Here is a 21,048-nt window from a genome sequence, read left to right on the forward strand (position 1 = left end):
ATCAACGTTTCATATTATATTAAAACAATAATTGTATACTTATTAATACTTAAACCAAAATACTATACATCATTTGAAGGACGGACGGACGCGAGTTTTAACGCTGTTAAACTTATCGCGGAGTGGAAAGCTCGTTCGAAAATCGTTTATATTATGCACATTTATTGGGTAGAATTATACTGAAGATATAATAGGGCTGCACTATATATATATACGTATACTTAAAAATGGGCATTAACTATAATCAAAAGGATAGTCAAAAGTTCATTTTTTTAAACTTTATAATATAAAATGTAGATAGTTGGTTTATTTTCGAACTAACCAAATATAGCTCAAAGTATCGATTAGAATAAATAATTACCTTTTTCCAGTTAATTAGAAAAATAATACATTACGTTAAAATATAGTTTATTAATAACTAGGCATAATACTGCTGTTTTTAAAACGAATTGCGTGCATTAACAAGGAATAGTATAGGATGCACTTTGAATGAAATGTTAAGTTATTAGTATATTTAAAAAAATTAAAAGTTTCCATATATATATGTACGAGGGACCTGGATGCTTAGTATTAACCAAATATAAAAATATATACATATTATGAATTTAATAATACATAAACATAAAATATTAACTTATAGCTGAACGTTCTTAACGTTGACTTAACTCAGCAAACTCAAGTGATTTTTTTTCATTACTTTACCCACCTTTGCGTATAGGTACCTAACTACCGCTATAATACCTATACGTGTAAATGCGAAACGCGTAAATCATCGATCTTGCCGGAACGTCGTAAAACAATGTAATATATCGTTTTAAACACTAGTTGTACGCGCAGTTGTTCAAGTTCTAAGAAATCACGATAGAGGCTATATTACACAGCGAGTGCTGTTATTATGATTTATTGAATTCTCGTTTTAAACGTTAAGTCGCCGTGAAATTTATACCGTCTATGCGAGAAATTATAATACATCAAATACATCGACAACAATATATATACGGATCTGAAATAATAATATACATCACGCACCAGTGTATTACGAACAATGTATAATATATATAGAAAAAAACAGTTAATTCAAATTTAGACAATAGTAGATGTACCATTATACTACCATGTACGACTTTTTATAGTAAAACATTTATTATTAAAGGATTACCTAATTAGATGTTTTTTTCACGTGCTATTTCATTATCTATTTTTACGAACACAAGAATTGAGCCGATTGAACATTAAAAAAAAAAACTCTAGTAGCTTTAATTAATACGTTATAAAATCACTATAAATCACGTATTTCTGGCGAACATTAATCATTTTCATTTCGAGAAATTTATTTTTATATTTTCACATAAAAAACGTATAAAATGTGAATGACTGAACAAGTATATAATATAATTATATCATATGAATTGATCACAACGATGAAACAACGACGGTCAACATTCATTCTGTCAAATAAAATATTATTAGTTTTAATTATTTTTTATAAGGTAAACTTTATACCCGTACAAACATATAATAACATATTATTTAAATATTATATTATATTATATTAGAAATGTCTCTATTATTAAACTAGGTATATTGAAAAAATGTATACTTTTCTTAGTCATGTGATAAATTTATGAACAAAGTTCGCAATTTTGTTACAATTTGATTTAATTATTTTTACTTACATATTAAACTGTATAAATGTTCCAACTTCTTTACAAATAACAAAATTATATAATAACAAATATTACATAAATACAATAATTTATGAACTAAAATTAATACAATAAAAACTGCATAATTCTTCATCATAAACATAAATGTTTAAAACATTTTCTAAAATTTGCTACTATTATTAATTTAATAAAGCTTATTTTTACTCCTAAAATTATTCAAATGTATAATATGTATACTCGTAAGACGCACAAACATATTATATAAACCTTGTTTCAGTTTTAATTAATTGCCGCCTCTAAAAGTTTGTCACTTCGACTAACTGGTCCCCATTTTAGTTTCCAAAAGCGACCACTTGCAATTTGTTCTTTAGACCGAGTAATTAACAACGTTTAAAAGACAAATCATTCTCTACAGAATTGACAAAATAAAAAAAAACGTTATGACGGCGGTAATTTAAAAAAAAACTTATTTAAGTACATCCAATATATATTCTTCATTCCGAAAACATCGTCGCCGGCTTGTTATACAACTTTCATTTTAATTAACTTTAACAGGGCGTATCACAAATCATAAAAGTCATAGCTGCAACAGAGTTCAGGGTGTAGGTATACATAGGAAATAATTAGACGCCGAAATCATAGAAACATATAAACCCGGAACAGCTAGGCGCCTAATGGGACACATCGCGGCGGTCCATCTATAGTGTCTTAATAAACATAATGTTATGTGTTATTATTAGAATCTATTTATTTCGAACAGTCTAGAGGTATTTGGATCATTTGGAATGGCTTTAATGGTGTGTAAAAAATCGTATTACGGTTAGCGCCATCATAAAGCAATGCGCGGGACAAATGAGATTTATGGACCTCTAGTGTTCGGGGACACGAGCATAGTTCACCAACATCGAATGCTAAATGTGTCATAACAACAATATATTATTAACACATTATTATGTTGTGATCTTAAATAAATTTTCGGAAATATTCTAGAAAGGCCGTGAGAGCGCAATAATTATACTTCGTTGTTTTATTCATTATAAAATCGAGATAAGCAGCCGACATGTGTTTTATGAGCTTATTGATGTGTTATATGGTATACGGCGGTTAATTACTCTAAGAAACCGACTTATGTAAAAGTCCATAAAACAAAGTGAAAGCCTTAAATCGCATAACTCTTTTTTTTCGAACAAATCTCAATACCATAAAACAGTTCATCAGAACTTTATGAATACCGTTAATGTCACGTACTTACATAATACCGACAAATAGTAGTAAGTGTACCTACCTATAATATAACTAATAAGTAATAAGAAATAAGTAAAATATAAACAATAACATTAAATATGCAACACATTGTACACTATGAAAATAAAATAACCGTTGAATCATGATAAATTTGCATTATTATTGAATAATAAAATATAATAATATATATATTATATATGAATTTAAATGAATGTTGAAAATGAATATAAAATTTGTTTCTGTCAATAACGTTGAACAATAGAAATACGTTAGGTATACCTACGCTTTTTAAATCGAACACGACTAGAATATCACACCAGAACAGTATATTATTTAGATAGATAAAAATGTAAAAAAAAAACATTAATACATAGTTACCCCTTGTAATGATTACAACCATTATTAACTATATCAGATTAATAATATAACAATACAATAATTTATTTAAGACGTAGAAAACTAAATAGGTATAGGTATAGGTATCTACTTCTCAAATAATCGTGCATGAATTAACAATATTGCTGTATAAAATCCCCGAAAAACTGAATAAATTCTAATATTCTATCTTCTAATTTAGTTGTATAATACATTGTATGCATGTATACAATTTATACAATTATTATATAATAATATATTATATTATAAATTAATAATAATTAAATATAACAAAATAAATGTTTAGTTTATTGGTAGTGAAAAACAAAATGTATACCAAATTAAATTTTATTTTCAATTAATGTACTCTACAAGAACTTAGGTTTATATTTAATAAGATATTTATTTTGAATTCGGCTGAACTGCCGAAGCTTAAAGTCGTAAACTAGAAAAATAATTTTGAAATCAATACAACGACGAACAAGAATAAAATATCAATTTACAACTTAAAAAAAACCACTTACACCCTTTACAACGTATAAATACGCTGCTTGAAATATTACTTAGGTATATTCTAGTATATAATTTATATGAGGCATTCACGTTAGGCTTTCTTGAATATCATGTTAAATGAAATTGAATACCTATTGATAAATAATTCGGTGATGTCTTCCAGTAAGGCGTACCCAAGAATTTGTTAAGCCAAATACCCAAAAATTATTTTTTTTCAATTGGTCAGCACAGACGATAAGTATAGTTATTACTTCATAACTAACAGATTACTTATAATTCATGATAACAAAAAGTGTATGATAAAATGGTATACCATATATTTTATGTAATATAAATTACAACTTATTTAGTAGATTATATTTCTTTCTGAGCGAATTGATTAATGAATTGGTTTTACAATGTTGTAAAATGTCTTACATTTGTTCGCTGTCTTCACCTTTTAGAGCAGTAAAACTGTTTCAATTTTCAACTTTCTCAAGGTGGTTTCTGGTCGGAAATTGGATCTACTTGGTATTTTGGGGGGTCAAAATGTTAAGTTCTTACGGGTACGAGCCCCCTGGGCAGACGTCACTGATGTCTACCTGCGTAACTGTAAGCCTGTAATATAATAACGGATAATTTCGATTACTCCGAGCATTAATCATTGTTCATTATTATTATTATTTTTTTTAAATTAATCAACCGTTGATTAATTAAAAATAATGATAATAATACCTAATAATAATAATGTTACAAACCCGCGTACATATTATTCATATTTACTTAGCGGGTGTTCTAAATATCTTCATTAACCATAGGAGTATCGTCATATTTATATAACACGAGATTCTTATACAGTATAGATATAATGGGGCGAGGTTGGACCTTTTTTTTGATTGCTCGTTTATACCGAATTACCCGCGGCGGCTGTGGCACGAGATCGCCACCGGTAATAATATATTGTAACAACTACACTGCGGAGAACAGAAGACACGCGATATTTACAACGGTCGAACGATATATTAAATAATTTGACGTACACAACAATAATATACTACTGCTTTAATAGCATTATAGATAAGTGTATCGGAGACGTGGGTTGGTATAGTTAACGGTGGCATATTATTATAATGGACCACGCAAGAAGGGAATATAATATAGCAACTATGTACCTACTCAACTATTAAAATATGTTGTTTTTTCTAATAATTTAAACGCTGATGAACTGCTTGTGTTCGTATATTATTATTATGATATACATATAATAAGCCATATTGGATATTTAGATAAAAGAACACTAAATTTTGTTTTCGATCTTAATAAACAGGTAGGGACATAATATAATATATATTCCATATATAGTTACTAGGAAAACGACTCTAACTGCAGACTTTATTATTATTATTATTATTATTATTATTATTATTACTAATATTATTACTATTATAAACAATAAATGTCCAAACATATTATACATAAACGTGCCGCTGTAGCAGCAGGTGGCAGGTGTGTAGTGCAAGTAGTAAAATATACCGCCACCGCCGTCTCGGTGCAGTAACGCGTGTTTTTATGATTTAAGTACTACTACAGCGGCGTGCGTGAATTGTATATAATAATAATATAATCTGCCATTAATCCACATCCTATACAGATACAGTGATGCAAATATTCGAGAGGGGAGGCTCTAAAATACTAGTAAAAACAATTTAACTCGTAACGGATGTTGAGATGTATTATTAAGAAAAAGCCTCCCGAAATCGTGGAAGGTTATATAACCTAATAAGCAAATTAATATTCAAGGGGGAAGGGCTTGACGCTTAAAGATTAAAAAAAAATTTGTTCTATATAGGTACCGATTGCAAGGTGGTTTGGTTAAATTGTATGCACCTATTGTAAATATCACTTATAATTTTAATGGTGTTATATGCATGTAATTTTATAAGCCAATGTCCATAAGTTGCCGATAGGATAATTCAATAATAACAATAAATCTATTTATCCGCTCGCGGCGCGTTTAAATATAATTTCCAGCTAACCTATAGGTATACATAATACAATATTATACATTTATTATGCGTTTTAGTTTTATATAATATATTATACATATATATCTATATTTACATCGTCCTCTACGCTGTCATTCTATATATATTATACGTAATATAGACGGTTTGAACAGCGAAGGGTATACGAATGTATGGACCTGACTTGAGTACAAAACGCGTATTGTCGACCACGTCCTATTGCGAGTATTGCATACGTTCCCGGCGCGCTGCAGTATATGCGTCTAACCACTCGATCGGAGTTCTTCATCAAAGTCCGATGCGCGCGCACTAGTAGGTTTATATTACAATAATACACATTTATATAATACATATGTATTCACGTTTAATACGCTGCACTGTTGCAAGTATTGTGTTTTCTCTTCAATTTCGACGGTCGTCCTCGCACATAATAATATTATATTATGATATTATCTATTTATCTATTGATACAATATAGCGTTTTGTGTTACATAATATTAAGAATAATACGTACAATATACGTCATACGGTCAGCCGCCGAGCCATCATCGTCACACGGCGGCGGTGGCGACTAACGAGTTCGGCATTGAACTCGGAGATATATTTTCCTTTTAGTACAAGTTATAATCGACCTACATTCGACGGGTCTGCTTATTTGTAGTATATTATTATGTATTTATAAATGTTTACATAGGTACCTGACCATGCACAGCGGATATAGTGAACAATACGCGTATAGAAATAGGTTCTCTCTATCGAAAGGATAACGATCGAAACCCGACGCGGATACTGATTTTGTCCAACATGTCCTATGGTGTATGGCTCATGAGTTTCCCCGCGGCCGCGGCAAGGTGGTCCCCTGGGTCAGCGTTGGGCAAGAACACTATATGATTTAATCATTTAAACCGATGCGATGATTGAAGGTTACAAATATTGATATATAGTACACCTAAGATTTGATAAAAATTGATATACTCCATTAAATATACGCTAATTGGGTTTGGTAATGCTTCAGTATATTTGTTTATATGAAAATAAAAACAATTTTACTATGAAAAAAATTAGTAATACCTATAAGTAGTGAAATTAATCAAACTCCATTATTAATTCTAACGCTTTATATTTACTAATTACATTAAATATGTATTCTAAATATTGTTGATCGTAAAAAGTTATCGGTTAATTATAATATAGTGTTAAAGATTTTCGCCTAATACTCGGTGCAGGTATGGTTCAGTCCTTGGATATTGAGATTTGAGTTAAGTGTTTTTTATATTATTATTATTACTATTATTGGGTAGTCGCTATTAATACTTGATAGTTAATGTAAAATATTGACAGAAGACGATCTAAAGAAAGAGGAATAAGCTCACCAATTCATTTCACTTCTATAGTATAGTATTGATCATTGTTTTTAAATATGGTGTGCCCGCGACTCGGGCATAACAAAATCATATATATATATTTTATACATAGGTACATAAATAACTACCTACAGGGCGCAGGCTGCAGCTATATAATAATAATATATGGAAAAAAAGTTCTAAAATAGAACAGAGATAGAAAAAAACCAATCTCTATCACAATAATGAACTAGATCTACCGTGTATATTATAGTGTATATACATTAAATGTGTTCGCGTGGCCACCCATTCAAAAGTGTAATAATATTGTGCTGTGAACAATATTTTTATATATATTGTGTACGTCGTGTACCCTATACATGAATAATATGTTTGTATGTTATGAGGAATCGCGAGCACGCGGGCGTGATAGCCGCTGGCTTTGCTTGCGCTGAGAAATCCTATACGTATATTATATGCTATATAGGTGCACAACAGTGAGTGTACGGTATACGAGTACGCGCGACCGCTCATTGTTTTTGAAAAGTGATATCGAAGTAGACGTTTGAAACGCTCTGTATATGCGTAATAATGATTGTAATAACTTATCCGTAGGGTGTTCGGTAGAATGAGTATGTAGGGTAATTTAGTAATTATGTAAAAGGAATATCGAGATCGAGAGGTGTCATAAACATAATAATAATAATAATATTCAAATATCAGTGTGCCCGGCGCATTGCTGCAGAAGACGAAGGAAAAATACCTTCTTACTGCGTAGGCGCACATAATCAGAAGTGTGAGGATTCAAACTATTTTACAACACCGACTTTTTACGACCCCATATATATATATACACGACTATTGTGTACGATAACACCGCACTACAGACCAGTTATATATTAAATCTTGTTTCGTGTGAGTACAAGCATAACAGTAAAACTCAGAGATAAAACTGTCGAAATCCAAATAATTAGTATATATATGTGCGTTAGCATCGAAAAGTAAAAATAATTATTTTAGGTTTGAACATTTTGAATAAAATTATACACTGACCACTATAAGATGGGTACTACAGTCACTGCACAGAAGTACTTATTTTTGAATTTTCAAAGAAATACATGGATGGTGGACGTATAAGGTATAAAAAAAGGTAATAACTCGTTAACGCATATCTATAGATCTAGTTGTTAAAATGAATCTTACAATGGTGAAGACTTTTTTTTAATCAAAGACGTTTTCGCCTAATGATCATAAAATCAACTATGGCGTTGAACATAATGGTTTTTCCGTCACTTGCTATCTAATATATCGTTTATTGTCTTAAAACGTATTGAAGTCGACTGTTTCATTATAATATTATATATTCAACATAATAATCAGAGACGACAACGAGAATGTTAAGAATAGCATTATACACTGGAGAAACAATAATACAATAAATAGTAGAATATACACATAATAGGTAGGTACATATTCTTCAACATAGTGTTAGAACAATAATAGTGTCATCACTGCGCTATATTAGATGCCTTATCCAGTGGCCAGTACCCAATTATATTCATAACTAATTTCTAAATCAATATTGTCTTTTCCCTCTTAAAAATATAGCATTATGTGCTAGGTAATTAAATTTTACCTGTGTTTGAACTGTATTCTCCGATGTATCTCTTTGTCAGGTATCGAACCGTAACAGCTGTAACAAAATACATATTAATTAATTAACTTGTCGAGTTCCACATTTTTAAATTATATCATAATAAATCAAAACAATTAATACTTAAGAAATTTTCAATTTTATTACTGTAACTCGTCACATATTACATTGTTTAGTGATAATAATGTATTGTAATGTATATGATGTCATGACTAAATAAACAGGCATTTCAGCTCGATAAAACTGCGCATTAAATTGTGATAAAATGTTCCTCAGACTTGGAATAAACGCTAAAATATTGTACGCTATAATAATAATCTACATTATCCGTTTGATATTATTCTTTCTATGTCTGGGGAACATGAGCGACAATAACGAAAATGAAATTTTAGCTGACAGGCCTGTTTATTTAGTCATGGTATAAGTATTATAGTCTATAGACAACTATAATAATAATAGTACCTATACCCACCTACAGTAAATATTAATAATTGAGAAAATTATTCAAGATTCAAGTTTTTGAACAATTATAATTTATACCTAAGTATAGTGACGAGATTGTTCACTGTTATTATTTATTATCAAATAAATTGTGTGAATTTGTTTTTGAATAACGATTACCAATACTCATTTCCTTATTTATATGTTTGTAAACCTCCGATGATGTATTTAGTTACAACTGAGTAGTTTGTTTTACTCTGTAGACCAGTTATTGTGTGTCCGAAACATAAATATTAAATACATAATAATATATACCTACCTATAAGTACACAACAAGCCATAATTTTCATTTATGGCTTCATATTAATTACTAATGGTACATAATTAAATCTTAAGATACACCACTGTTATTTAAATTAAAAAATTTTATTATATTTATTTATCTAAATTGCAATAAATTGATTTAGATTAAATTAATACATGAATTAATAAATATAAATACTAACATGTTATCTATAATATTATAATTTGTAATATACGAGTAGAGTTGATATTATAAAATTAATGGCAAATATATTTTTAAAACATGCCGTAGTCAAAACAAGATTTTAATAATCATTTACGACCGCCGCGGCCGCTCGTCGACGCACGCCCGTCACCGCGATGTCGGGCAAACGGTACCTACCTAGGACTCCGAGGAATCAATTTCGGTTCGGTGGCAAGTCGTATTTTAGAGTAACTTAAATGGCTCCAAAGAACAGCGAACACCCGTCATCGTTTGCCTTTACCGTATAATATAGGTATTCGAGCTATCTGAACACCGAAAACGCGTTACAATGGCAGACGCGTATATTATGCAGGAGGATTTTTTTAGCATGCTCGACTCATATTTTTGTATTTAAATTATGGATATATTCAAATTCCGATTTATGGAATTTTTAAGTTTATTAATTATATAGTACAAAGGCGATATTTTCGAATACTTTGATTTTTCCCAATGATGTGTAGAACGGGAAAAACTAAGCTGTACAGACAATAAATACGCACTAGCGTGTGCGCCGTAATAATAAAACATTAATGTGTGATAAAAAAATTCCGACGTCATCTATACTGCAGATATGATATTAATATAATATTGTAAGTACCTGTATACAATATGTCAATATATTATATATTGTTACGTTGACATATCTAAGGCGGGATCTGACATTGAACACTATATGCTTGCGGTTTGCCGGCCGCATCACTCACCAGTCACCACAACCTTCTATATTTTATTAAAACGACAATCCAATAAAATGATTACCTATTAATGTTTGATGTATGTGTGTAGTATGGGTACGGCATACATGTACGAGGTGTATACATAATTATAATACGAAAAGAAATTTTCATTCAACACTTTTTTATAGTTGGTCTGCGTACACGTATTGTAATTGAATCAGTTTTCATGTTTCGATACTTTTGTACTACGATCAAATATCGTGAGAGAGAAAAAAATACGGTTTTTTTTTTCATTAAACAAATTATTATTATTTTTCATTATGCTACTACTAGCTAATTATAATACATATTCAATAATAATTCACTATGCATTAATCGTTAGAAAATATAAATTATTGTACTAACAAATTATTAAACATATTATTATAAATTCGAACAGAATATCACGCAATAGGTTTAACTTATTATACTTGTTCTATATATGAATGCGCAGAAATGAATACCGAAATTGGCGAAACAACATATTTGTTTCAAATTAATATGTAGTTTTCATTACAAGCTACATTTTATATATGTTCAAGCCAAATGTGAAACTTATCTTACATAATAATATGTGCACTGTATATTATTATGTTAGTATGGTACACTGTGGATTATTGAAAACAACTAGAGTGTACGATAATGTAGATATATATTATTATTAAATTTGTAATGGTTGAAAATGTATTTTCCCATTGTAAAATTATTCATGGTGGGCGATCTCAAATATTTGTAAGGATAGACTGAGAGAGTATAGTGACCACCCAACCACCTCTTAAGATTTCGAGAAAATACTTTAGTTCTTGATTTAAATATTATTAATTATTAAAGCAAAATAAACTAGCTATTTATTATATTTTATAAATTACAGTAGGTAGTCGTTAGTTGGTAGGTATTAAATAATGTCCGTTAATTTTTTTTTTCGTTCGATTAAATGACAAAAATAAAACCAGTTGGGGATCGTTCTTATTTTTTCTTTAAATTGATTAATTTAATATGTGAGTATGAGTTTTTTGTAAGTATAAATGCATATTTTATTTTATAAATTCAACTTAATTTCATACTATACGTCTTACAGCATTGAATATCACAAAACTACATTTATAATACTACTCTTGTATATAATATATGTAACGACTAACGACATACGTTATAACATGTCAACAATAATGCACACTAATGAATTATTTTCATCGTGTAACATTATGTATCAAATATTTAATATACTAATTAGTAATTGTGATCGTAGCCACATAGGTTTATATAAATACCACTGAAAAAAATAATAAGTAATAATAACAACTGCATGTATAAGTTATTTAAACAAACATCAGTAAAATAATATTTTGATCGACGTTAACGAAAATTTGATTAATTAATCAAATTGTTGGGTAAATAATATTATGTACATTCTGGTTTTTAAACTTATACTCGACAGACGACCATATACCTTAAAAAACAAATGAACTATAAAGATGTTATTATCAATTAAAAAGGTCAACCGCTTATTTGCATTTATTTAACAGGGAAAGATTTGAAAAGTTGCAACAAGTTTCCATACATAGAATAGTCGAAACAAGAATATAAATATTAAATTGAGGTAGGTAGGTAAATAGTACCAAAAGAATCGGATTGATAACTGTTTTTTAAAGGTTTTGTGTGTATTAATTCCTCTTAATTTATTTCGCTCTATTAAATATTATTGTTTGGTAAACAAATAAATATATGTTTATAATTTGATTTAATACTTTTTAGCTTAAATGTATGATTCATAAGTTGTGATCATATGAGTACTTAATAGAATATTAAATAACAATGAGAAATCTTGCCGATTGTAATTAATGGAATATTGGAATGAGTAATGCATATTTATATGGTTAGAGAATAACATACGAAAACAATTTGAAACCTATAAAAGAAATTCGGAATTTGATGACAATATTAAAAAGTTTGTAAAAACGTAAATTTTATTTTAATTAATTGTAATGTAATATACCTACCATGAGTAATTCATTATTTTAGTTGTATTGCATTAGTGCAGTAAGGTATAAACACTTATATTGTTGTAAAGTAACATAAGACAGTATAAAAACAATTAAAATAGTTGTTACACATTAAACATAAAAACAAAAAACCGAAATGAATAATACGGTGGTTAAATACTATAAAAAGCTGGCGACCAGCAGCCATATGCATTTATAATTATAGCTTAATTATTTTTGGTAGTGGTACACTACCTACAAAATGCTTAACGTTAAGTCATACGCTAAACAAAAACCAGGTCATTTCAGATACTGACCTTGTACTATATTATATTATATATCCTAGATTTTGGTAATCTTCAAAAGTTTTCATAAACTCGGTCATCCTTTATTATTACATCGAATATCACCTTTCGCCCGAGGGAGGCTATACGTATATCGTATATATATATATATATTATACATACATATTTTTTCCTAGTCTCCCTTCAAACACAATATCACCCACATATATATACTTGGCTGAGAAAAAAACGGGTCAAGGATCTGAAAGGTCTGGGTCGAAAAAAGACTATATTACGAATACTTCAAGAAAAAAAGATATCACTTTCTACATAATACATATTATATTATATTATATTATTATTATTATTATTATTATTATTATTATTATACTGTCAGGCCATAATAGTTGTTTATCAGAAGTGTATTTGACGGATAATCGAATATCAGCTATCATAATATTATAATGGTAAAAGTAAAATAATTTTCTTTTTTATACTTCTCGTACATAATGATGCGTATGTTGTTTTGAAATTTCTTGTAATTGTTAGGACCATACAGACACGTCTTATATACAAATGAAAAATCAGTAGATACGTTACAACATAATATATATAAATATATTCCAATAATCCAATGGCTACATGTAATATATATGTATGGATGTTCCGATGTTGAATATATAGTATAAACCGTTATTGTCCAGACGTCGGAGATAAAATTTCTTTATTTTTCATAAAATGTCGTTTTAAGCTTGATAATAACCAATGGGTATATTATAAAGATATGGACATTTACTTCAATGGTATTTATGTCGAGAATCGAAACTCCAGTGTCATTTATTCATTAAAAAATAAAAATAGAGAGACGATGCTAATATAAGTAATAATTGTCACCAACCATAAGATGAGTAACTTAATCTAAATATAACTTTCATAAACCATGCAAAATAAGTCATAAATAATATTACAATAATGCAATATTATATAAGTACTTAATGATAGTACAGCTTACAAAGTGATCCATCAACTATAAATATGTTTGATTTAATAGATTATGTAAGGTTTATAAAATCCTTGTTCTGGGTTTGTACCGACTATGTAAGGGCTTATTCTATAATAGGCTTATATAAATCTATGTTATAAGCTATGTTTTACAAAGTTTCTCAAAATCATATCCCTCGCTTCACTCTCACACTTTAAAATAGTATTCACAACATCATAAATTGCTATAAGAATAAGATATCCAAATAGATAATAAATCATAAATGTATAAGTAATATGTTATCATAATACAACTAATCACTATATTAAAAAAAAAATCGTAGCTACACTAACTTACTACAATATGCTAATAAGAATTTAAAATACCGAACTAGACTTAAATGTTATAAGTGTAGGTACAACTATTAAATTGTTATGTTATTAATTTACATTATTATAAATTTGACAAAATAAATATGACGCGTGTAATATTATACGATAAATATTAATCATTACTTTCTATCGAATTCGCGATGTTGTATTTATTATACGCCATGTATTGTTAGAGTAAAATCTACAGGACTGCAATATTTACTTAATTGACAAATTTAAATAATAATAATATATAATATATAAAATACCTAGAAAAAAAAGATAATATGTTATTGATAATTTCTAAGTATATGATACCACAAACATATCGTTCAGCACATTTAAAATAATACGTTTACGTGTTAAAATTATTCGAACGCGTCTATATAGATATACTTATTTCAACTTTTATGAAGTTGAAAAAAAGTGTAATATAAGTAGTTGCTATAAAATTAATTTAAAACAATAAAATATTTTTTTAATGAGAATTTGGACAGGTTATTAATTTGTTTACATAGGTATTTACTGTGAAATATACCTTATATAAAGAGCGATTTCATCTCCAGCGGCTGAATATCTAAATTCATATGTTAAAGAAAAAATAACATTAGTGAAGAATACGTGATAGAATTTCTAAATAGCTGATAGTATATAATATTATGTTGAACTGTTTTCTGAATAAAATTAAGAAGTAAGATACATATTATTATATCTGATATAAACAATTATTTCAGAATATAAATACTACTTATACATAATACCTATAGTAGGTATATTATACATTTATAATATGAATTAAACTTATCATAATATAAGCAATAATACAATTATGGACTATAATATGGTTTGCTGCACAACAAATATTTCGATCTAGATCTAATTTTCGTGTATAAATACTAAATAGTGTGTAAATATTATAACAGTGGAAACAATAATGAATGTTGTATATACGATGTCTATTAATGCAAGAGGTCAGGTTAGCATAATTTGTATACATATTTTTTTTTATTTACTTTTAAAGTAACACAATGAATCATTTTTTTCTCATATTATATTTTGTACTTAGTCTATTCTACGGTTGCGTGATTGTTTACTCCTCGTCCTTTAAAATTTCGCAGTATCCCCATTGTTTTATTAAAAGATAATAAAATATTTATTGTTTACGTTTTCAGATCGTGTTCACTGTTCTGCAGCAGACACAATAATACAGGGATTTTGCTCAATAGCAGTTTTTCACTTACGACTGCCCACTATATTCAGTTGTATTATCAAATGTTATATTCTAATGAAGAATATAATATTGTTTTATTGATGAAATTATCTTTTTTTGATTTTCCCAGTATAGGTCCTCTAAGAGAAAAACAATGGCCGGGTACCTACCGTCGTCCATCGTACCGATAACTGTTGAGAAATTTTAATGGATTATCAGTTAACGACCAGCGTGGCTTAATCCTAACCTCGACACTTAGAATTTAAAAATGTTTTATTTATCATCGCATTCTAAATAATATTGAATATTAGGTACTTCACAGTTCACACCACCATCCCATATCGAGGCGAGTTATGTCCGACAACTGGCCATTGCAGGTATCTGTATATCATGTGGTTCTATTTTTTTTTAAACTGAAAACGACTAAGCAAACCTACCTATCATAGTTTTTACTTTTTTGTGTAGGTTTTAGATACCCATCCTTCGTTATTACAAATGTATAGGAACAAAATATTCTTATCAAAAATAATTATGTTTCCATTTTAAGATATAAATTGTTTGATTAAATAAAACTAATTTAGCTGTTTAAAACACCTAAAGACATATTAATCATGCATACATATATTTAAAGTTTATTAACAGATTGTGATATCATACAAACGTTTAAACATATATGTGCTTATGTATCATGTATATACTGTATACGACTTAGATTAATAAAGTATCTGTGAAAAAAGAAACATGTTCGTTTATTAGGTATCTATATCTTTTGTGATCCTCAAACAACACTTTCGATTTCGCCATATTCTCATCAACTTCTCCGTTATTAATAGAGTGGTATTAAAAACGGGCTGTCAAAAAATACTTTCTCATGTATAAGCAAAAATTTCGCATACTTGGATATATAGCTGTAGTATAGCTGACCTTTACAAATATACTAAACAAAATATTCATTATTTGATCTTTTATACCTTTAGTATATTATGTGTTATAATTTGTAGCTACACAATATATTACATGAATTACATATTTAAAAAAGATGTTCAAAACATTATACAAATAAGGGGAAAAGTATTGAACATTAAACGACTGTTTATTATCAGTTTATTGAACCTATGTAATGAAACATATTAGTTTTTTATATATTTATACTTTATACATCAACATATATATAACTAAGGAATATACGTGACCATAAATTAAATTTACAAATTACAAAAGTAGGTACCTATTTAATTGGGGAGATATATTATATAAGTAGTAACTACTTTTTAAAATTCTAAATATGTATCTTTTAGTTTATATCAGTTATAACTTATACAATTATAATATAATATTAATATAATATTAATTTCATGTATGTAAATAATTTCATATTTAGATGTATTAAAATAATTATAGTAGTATATAATAATGTAGTATATATATTATATATATAAATATATTATATATTCAGTTTATTAAATTTATTTGCGTCAACTATTTACCGTTATTATTTTAACTTAAGTTATGGCATGCTTATAGACAAGTTAAGGGGCACAACAACGTTTTTGTGGTAAAATATGTCAATATATTTTCGTAAATCGTAATATAATAAGAAAAAAAAAAATTTTAAATTTAACATAAAACATAAAAATAGTATAATAATTATTGTTAATATAATATAGGTACCTAATATGTAATAGTAAAAAACACTACATCAGCTTCAAGCACGGCAGCAATGCAACATACGCAATACAAACTGAATAAACACAAAATACTAATGCTGAACTCTTAAGTGACACATGTCCCAACACCAAAGAGAACATCATTAGATAGAACGAGCTTTAGTTATTTAACGATGCTTTATACATAAAAGCTGATGATTAAAATATTTTTGAATAATTTTAAGTTGTATTATGTTTAATAATATCTATATAAAGTTAGTACTAAATACCTCATATTATTCTAAAAAAATGTAATTTTTCAATCAAATAATACAACTAATAACTATATGTATAATGTGCAATATGCATAATTTTCTGAAAATTGCAATACTATACCTATACTATTCTTTGTGTATATATTATATACAATATAATATACCATATAGACCAATGTGGATAAATACCTTTAGTGTTTTAGTTACATATAATAAATTAAGTTTAGTTATACAACATGAATATTTAATCATCAATTTTATGTCGTATAAATGTATTAAAAGGGTATTGCCTGTAACTACACTATAACTAAACATATATCATAATGATCAATATGCTTATAATGTGTAAATATCTTATATAGTATGTACTTAGTGTACTTGCCTAATGATCAATAGGCCATCAGATGGCCAATATAATATACAGGTACACCAATAATAAAATCATGAAAATTTATATCCAAAATAATTAGAGATCTTCCTATAACAAACAATGGTTATATTGTATAATTTGTATACGATGTATATACATTTATATTATAAATTTAGGTACCTCCTAGTTATAACTTAAATCTTATTAGTTGGAATATAATTGTAACTACTGTAACTTCTAAAATTATTCTAGCTATATACACTTGAACGTCTCGAACTGTATAGATTCTATACTATAAAATAAATATAACGCAATTTACATTTCATTTTCTGCAATACGTTATTTGCTCAAGTGACAAATATTATATAACCGCATGTATATAAACTCCAGAAAAATGTAAATATTTATTATTTATCAGTAACTAGGCCACCAGGGAGTGAGTAATTATTATCATCATTAATCAACACTATAAAGTAAAAGTATTATAAGTATTGTATAAATAAAAAATATTAATTATATGAAATATATCATGTGCATGCATAAATGTTTTATACATTATTAAACATATCAGTTATTTCTAGATAATCCGTTTAAAGTATTACGTGAAAGGAGCACTGAAATTGATCTATTCAATTTTAGATTCTGGAAGAATATTTTATAGAATATACAGAGCTTACATTTGTCAAAGATATTATTGTTGTTTAATTTTGTAATTATACAATGTTGAATCAGTAGTTTATACATGTATGTAATGTATATTATACACCCGATATTAAAATTTTATGAAGTCAATTTTGTGCTATTAAATTCCACGAAATTAGCATATGTTTCACAGCATTCCAATGTATACAAAGATGTTATTATAAAATATTAACCTACATTTGAGTTATCCTAATTTCTAACGAATTATTTTTATAGTTTAGTAAAATGAATAAGAAAAATCACAATAGCGTTTAATAAAATGTAAACGAATTGATAAAAATGTGATATCTACTGCAATCGTTAGACTAGATCTAATGCATTTAGGCACTTGTAAATGTTAATAACACTGCATCGACACTATATTATAGACGTTCACATATTATAAAATAAACATATATGAATAATTTTAAATCGGCTCCGTCTCTGGCGATCTATAAAGGAATATATAGGTTAGTTAAAAAAGCAAGAAATTATAATACAAGCGGAAGCTTTCAAATAAACGTTTTGAAAAAAAAAATAATAACTTAATTACATCAATTTATATATCTCCCGCAACATATTGCGGGCGACAATCGTACGTCGATAATAATAAAATAAATTATTATCTTTAGCAGTTGAGAAAAAAAAATATATATATATATATAATATAAATACTAGTTTGCATAAACATTATTTAAGTGATTTATGCGTTTGGTGAGTTTTACCTTAAATCGTAATTATTTAATACAATAACAACGTCGAAATGTACACGGTCAAGGCGTCAATTGTATGCGTGAGAAATCCACACGTTATACATAATAATATAACGCGTGTCTACTATTATTGTACGCATTCGTACGCGGGAAGGAAATAAAAAATAAAAAATCAGCAAACCGGTCTTTGCCGTTCGTCAGCAGCGAAAAACGGGACTGACCGAAGACGAGGAGCCCCGAGGACGTTCGAAATAGGAAATCGGTCGATTTTTATCTTCCGCCGAGTAGGTAGGCTGCGACGGCGGCAGATAATATGTGTAAAAAACAGAACTCTCGGGCGATTATCATCTTCTCTCACTCGAGTGCATGCGGTTTTGCAACAATCGATTATTATTATTATTATCATTATTATCATTACTATTATTTTTATTATTATGATCATTTATCGTTATACGATGCACGAAGAGCGGCTAAAGACCGGAATATTATTATTATTATTTTTTTTTTTATTTATTCGTGCTGTATGCAAATCGCGCGCGCTCCGGGTGACGTTTAGCCCCTGTAGGCGATCGCCGTGAAGCCGCAGCAGCTACCGCCGGTCCCCCACTCCGTTGCCGACGCTTCTCTTTCATTTTATTATTATTATTACATATTATTATTATTCTTTACATTACACATTTGATACCGCATATTGCCGCCGGAAGCCGTTGTGAGCGTGCGACGCGTCATTTCGCACATTTTAGATTTGTGCACACGCACAATATGTTATAATATATAGGTATATCATCTACCTATGGTAACCGTACACTCATAATATAATTTTTTTTTTTTTTTAATTTTTTTTTATTAGCTATTAGTAGAAACTATGATAGCTCGACAATTACAGTTGAACAGGTACAAAATTAAACATTACAATTATTTGATACAGACCAAAATGTAAAATTTACAAAACTGGCAATTAAAAATATTTTAATTCAATTTAATTATGTGATAAGAAAGGTAATCAGAGTATCGGACTATGGAACAAGCTGTTTATTTAGAACAGCTGAAAGGAGCGTAATGAGGGGAGTAATTAAAGAGGAAAGTTCTGATATAAATAAAATATTATATCCGTATATAGTAATATAATAACGCTTCATTCGATCCAAGTAATATATTATTTCGTACGGCCGTTCAAAACAATTAATAATATAACACTCGCCGCAATTGAGGTACACGCGTATTATCGAGCGTGGGACTAAATACACGAATATATTTATCGACACGGAGCCATATAAAATAAGGATTTTTCGGATGGGGTTTCTTACCCCCTCTAGTCGGGTCAGCCCTCCCTCCCCCGAACTCAAGCATCGGCTAATCAAATTTTCGCGAATCGTAAGTATATTGGTTATACCCGAAATATAACGTGTACACATTTACCTTAATATTATATAATACATTTTAATCTGAGGCACATAGTGTGCTGTTTGTGTTATATATATAGGTACGCACATTACACATATATATTGTGTCCTCAATTCAAACGCCAGACGCCGAAAAAAATCAGTGTGCAAGAGTGCAAGACTCTATTGCGACTGCCCACGCGTATAGGTATAAGTTCGTGCACCCGCGACGAGATAAAATGTCCTTTTTTCGGTTTGTTGAGCAATGATAGTATATACACCTACGCAAACGATATGTTTCATATATATTGTTTACTTTACCCCACGAGTTTATGCACCGGGAATTGTGTATATTTATATATATAATACTGGCTTAGGTGCCAAACTGTGTGGACGAAACACTCAATTTGAAAATACAAAAATACCTATATATCGCATACCGCCAGTATACATACCTACATGATATTATATTCTGAGCGTTAATTAGTTCACCTTTAAAAGCACGTTATTGCTATACGCGCTAAATAAAAATTAAATAGGTATCATACTTGTAACTTGTGACGCATACCTACCTACAATCTACATGAGAGGTAATTATATATTCGTATATCATATTATAATACATCAATATAAAACACCAAAATCACC

At 28.5% G+C, this 21,048-nt stretch overlaps 1 protein-coding gene across 1 annotated transcript in view; it reads right to left on the bottom strand.

The window, feature by feature from the left end:
- LOC132953099 (ras-related and estrogen-regulated growth inhibitor-like) overlaps positions 1–21,048 on the bottom strand; it is an 81,556-nt gene that overhangs the window by 52,337 nt on the left and 8,171 nt on the right. The window contains exon 3 of the mRNA XM_061025667.1: positions 8,783–8,839. Within this exon, the coding sequence (XP_060881650.1) occupies positions 8,783–8,839 (57 nt within the window). The remainder of the gene's footprint in view (positions 1–8,782; positions 8,840–21,048) is intronic.

Source organism: Metopolophium dirhodum, chromosome 9, assembly GCF_019925205.1.
Source record: "Metopolophium dirhodum isolate CAU chromosome 9, ASM1992520v1, whole genome shotgun sequence".
NCBI lineage: Eukaryota > Metazoa > Arthropoda > Insecta > Hemiptera > Aphididae > Metopolophium > Metopolophium dirhodum.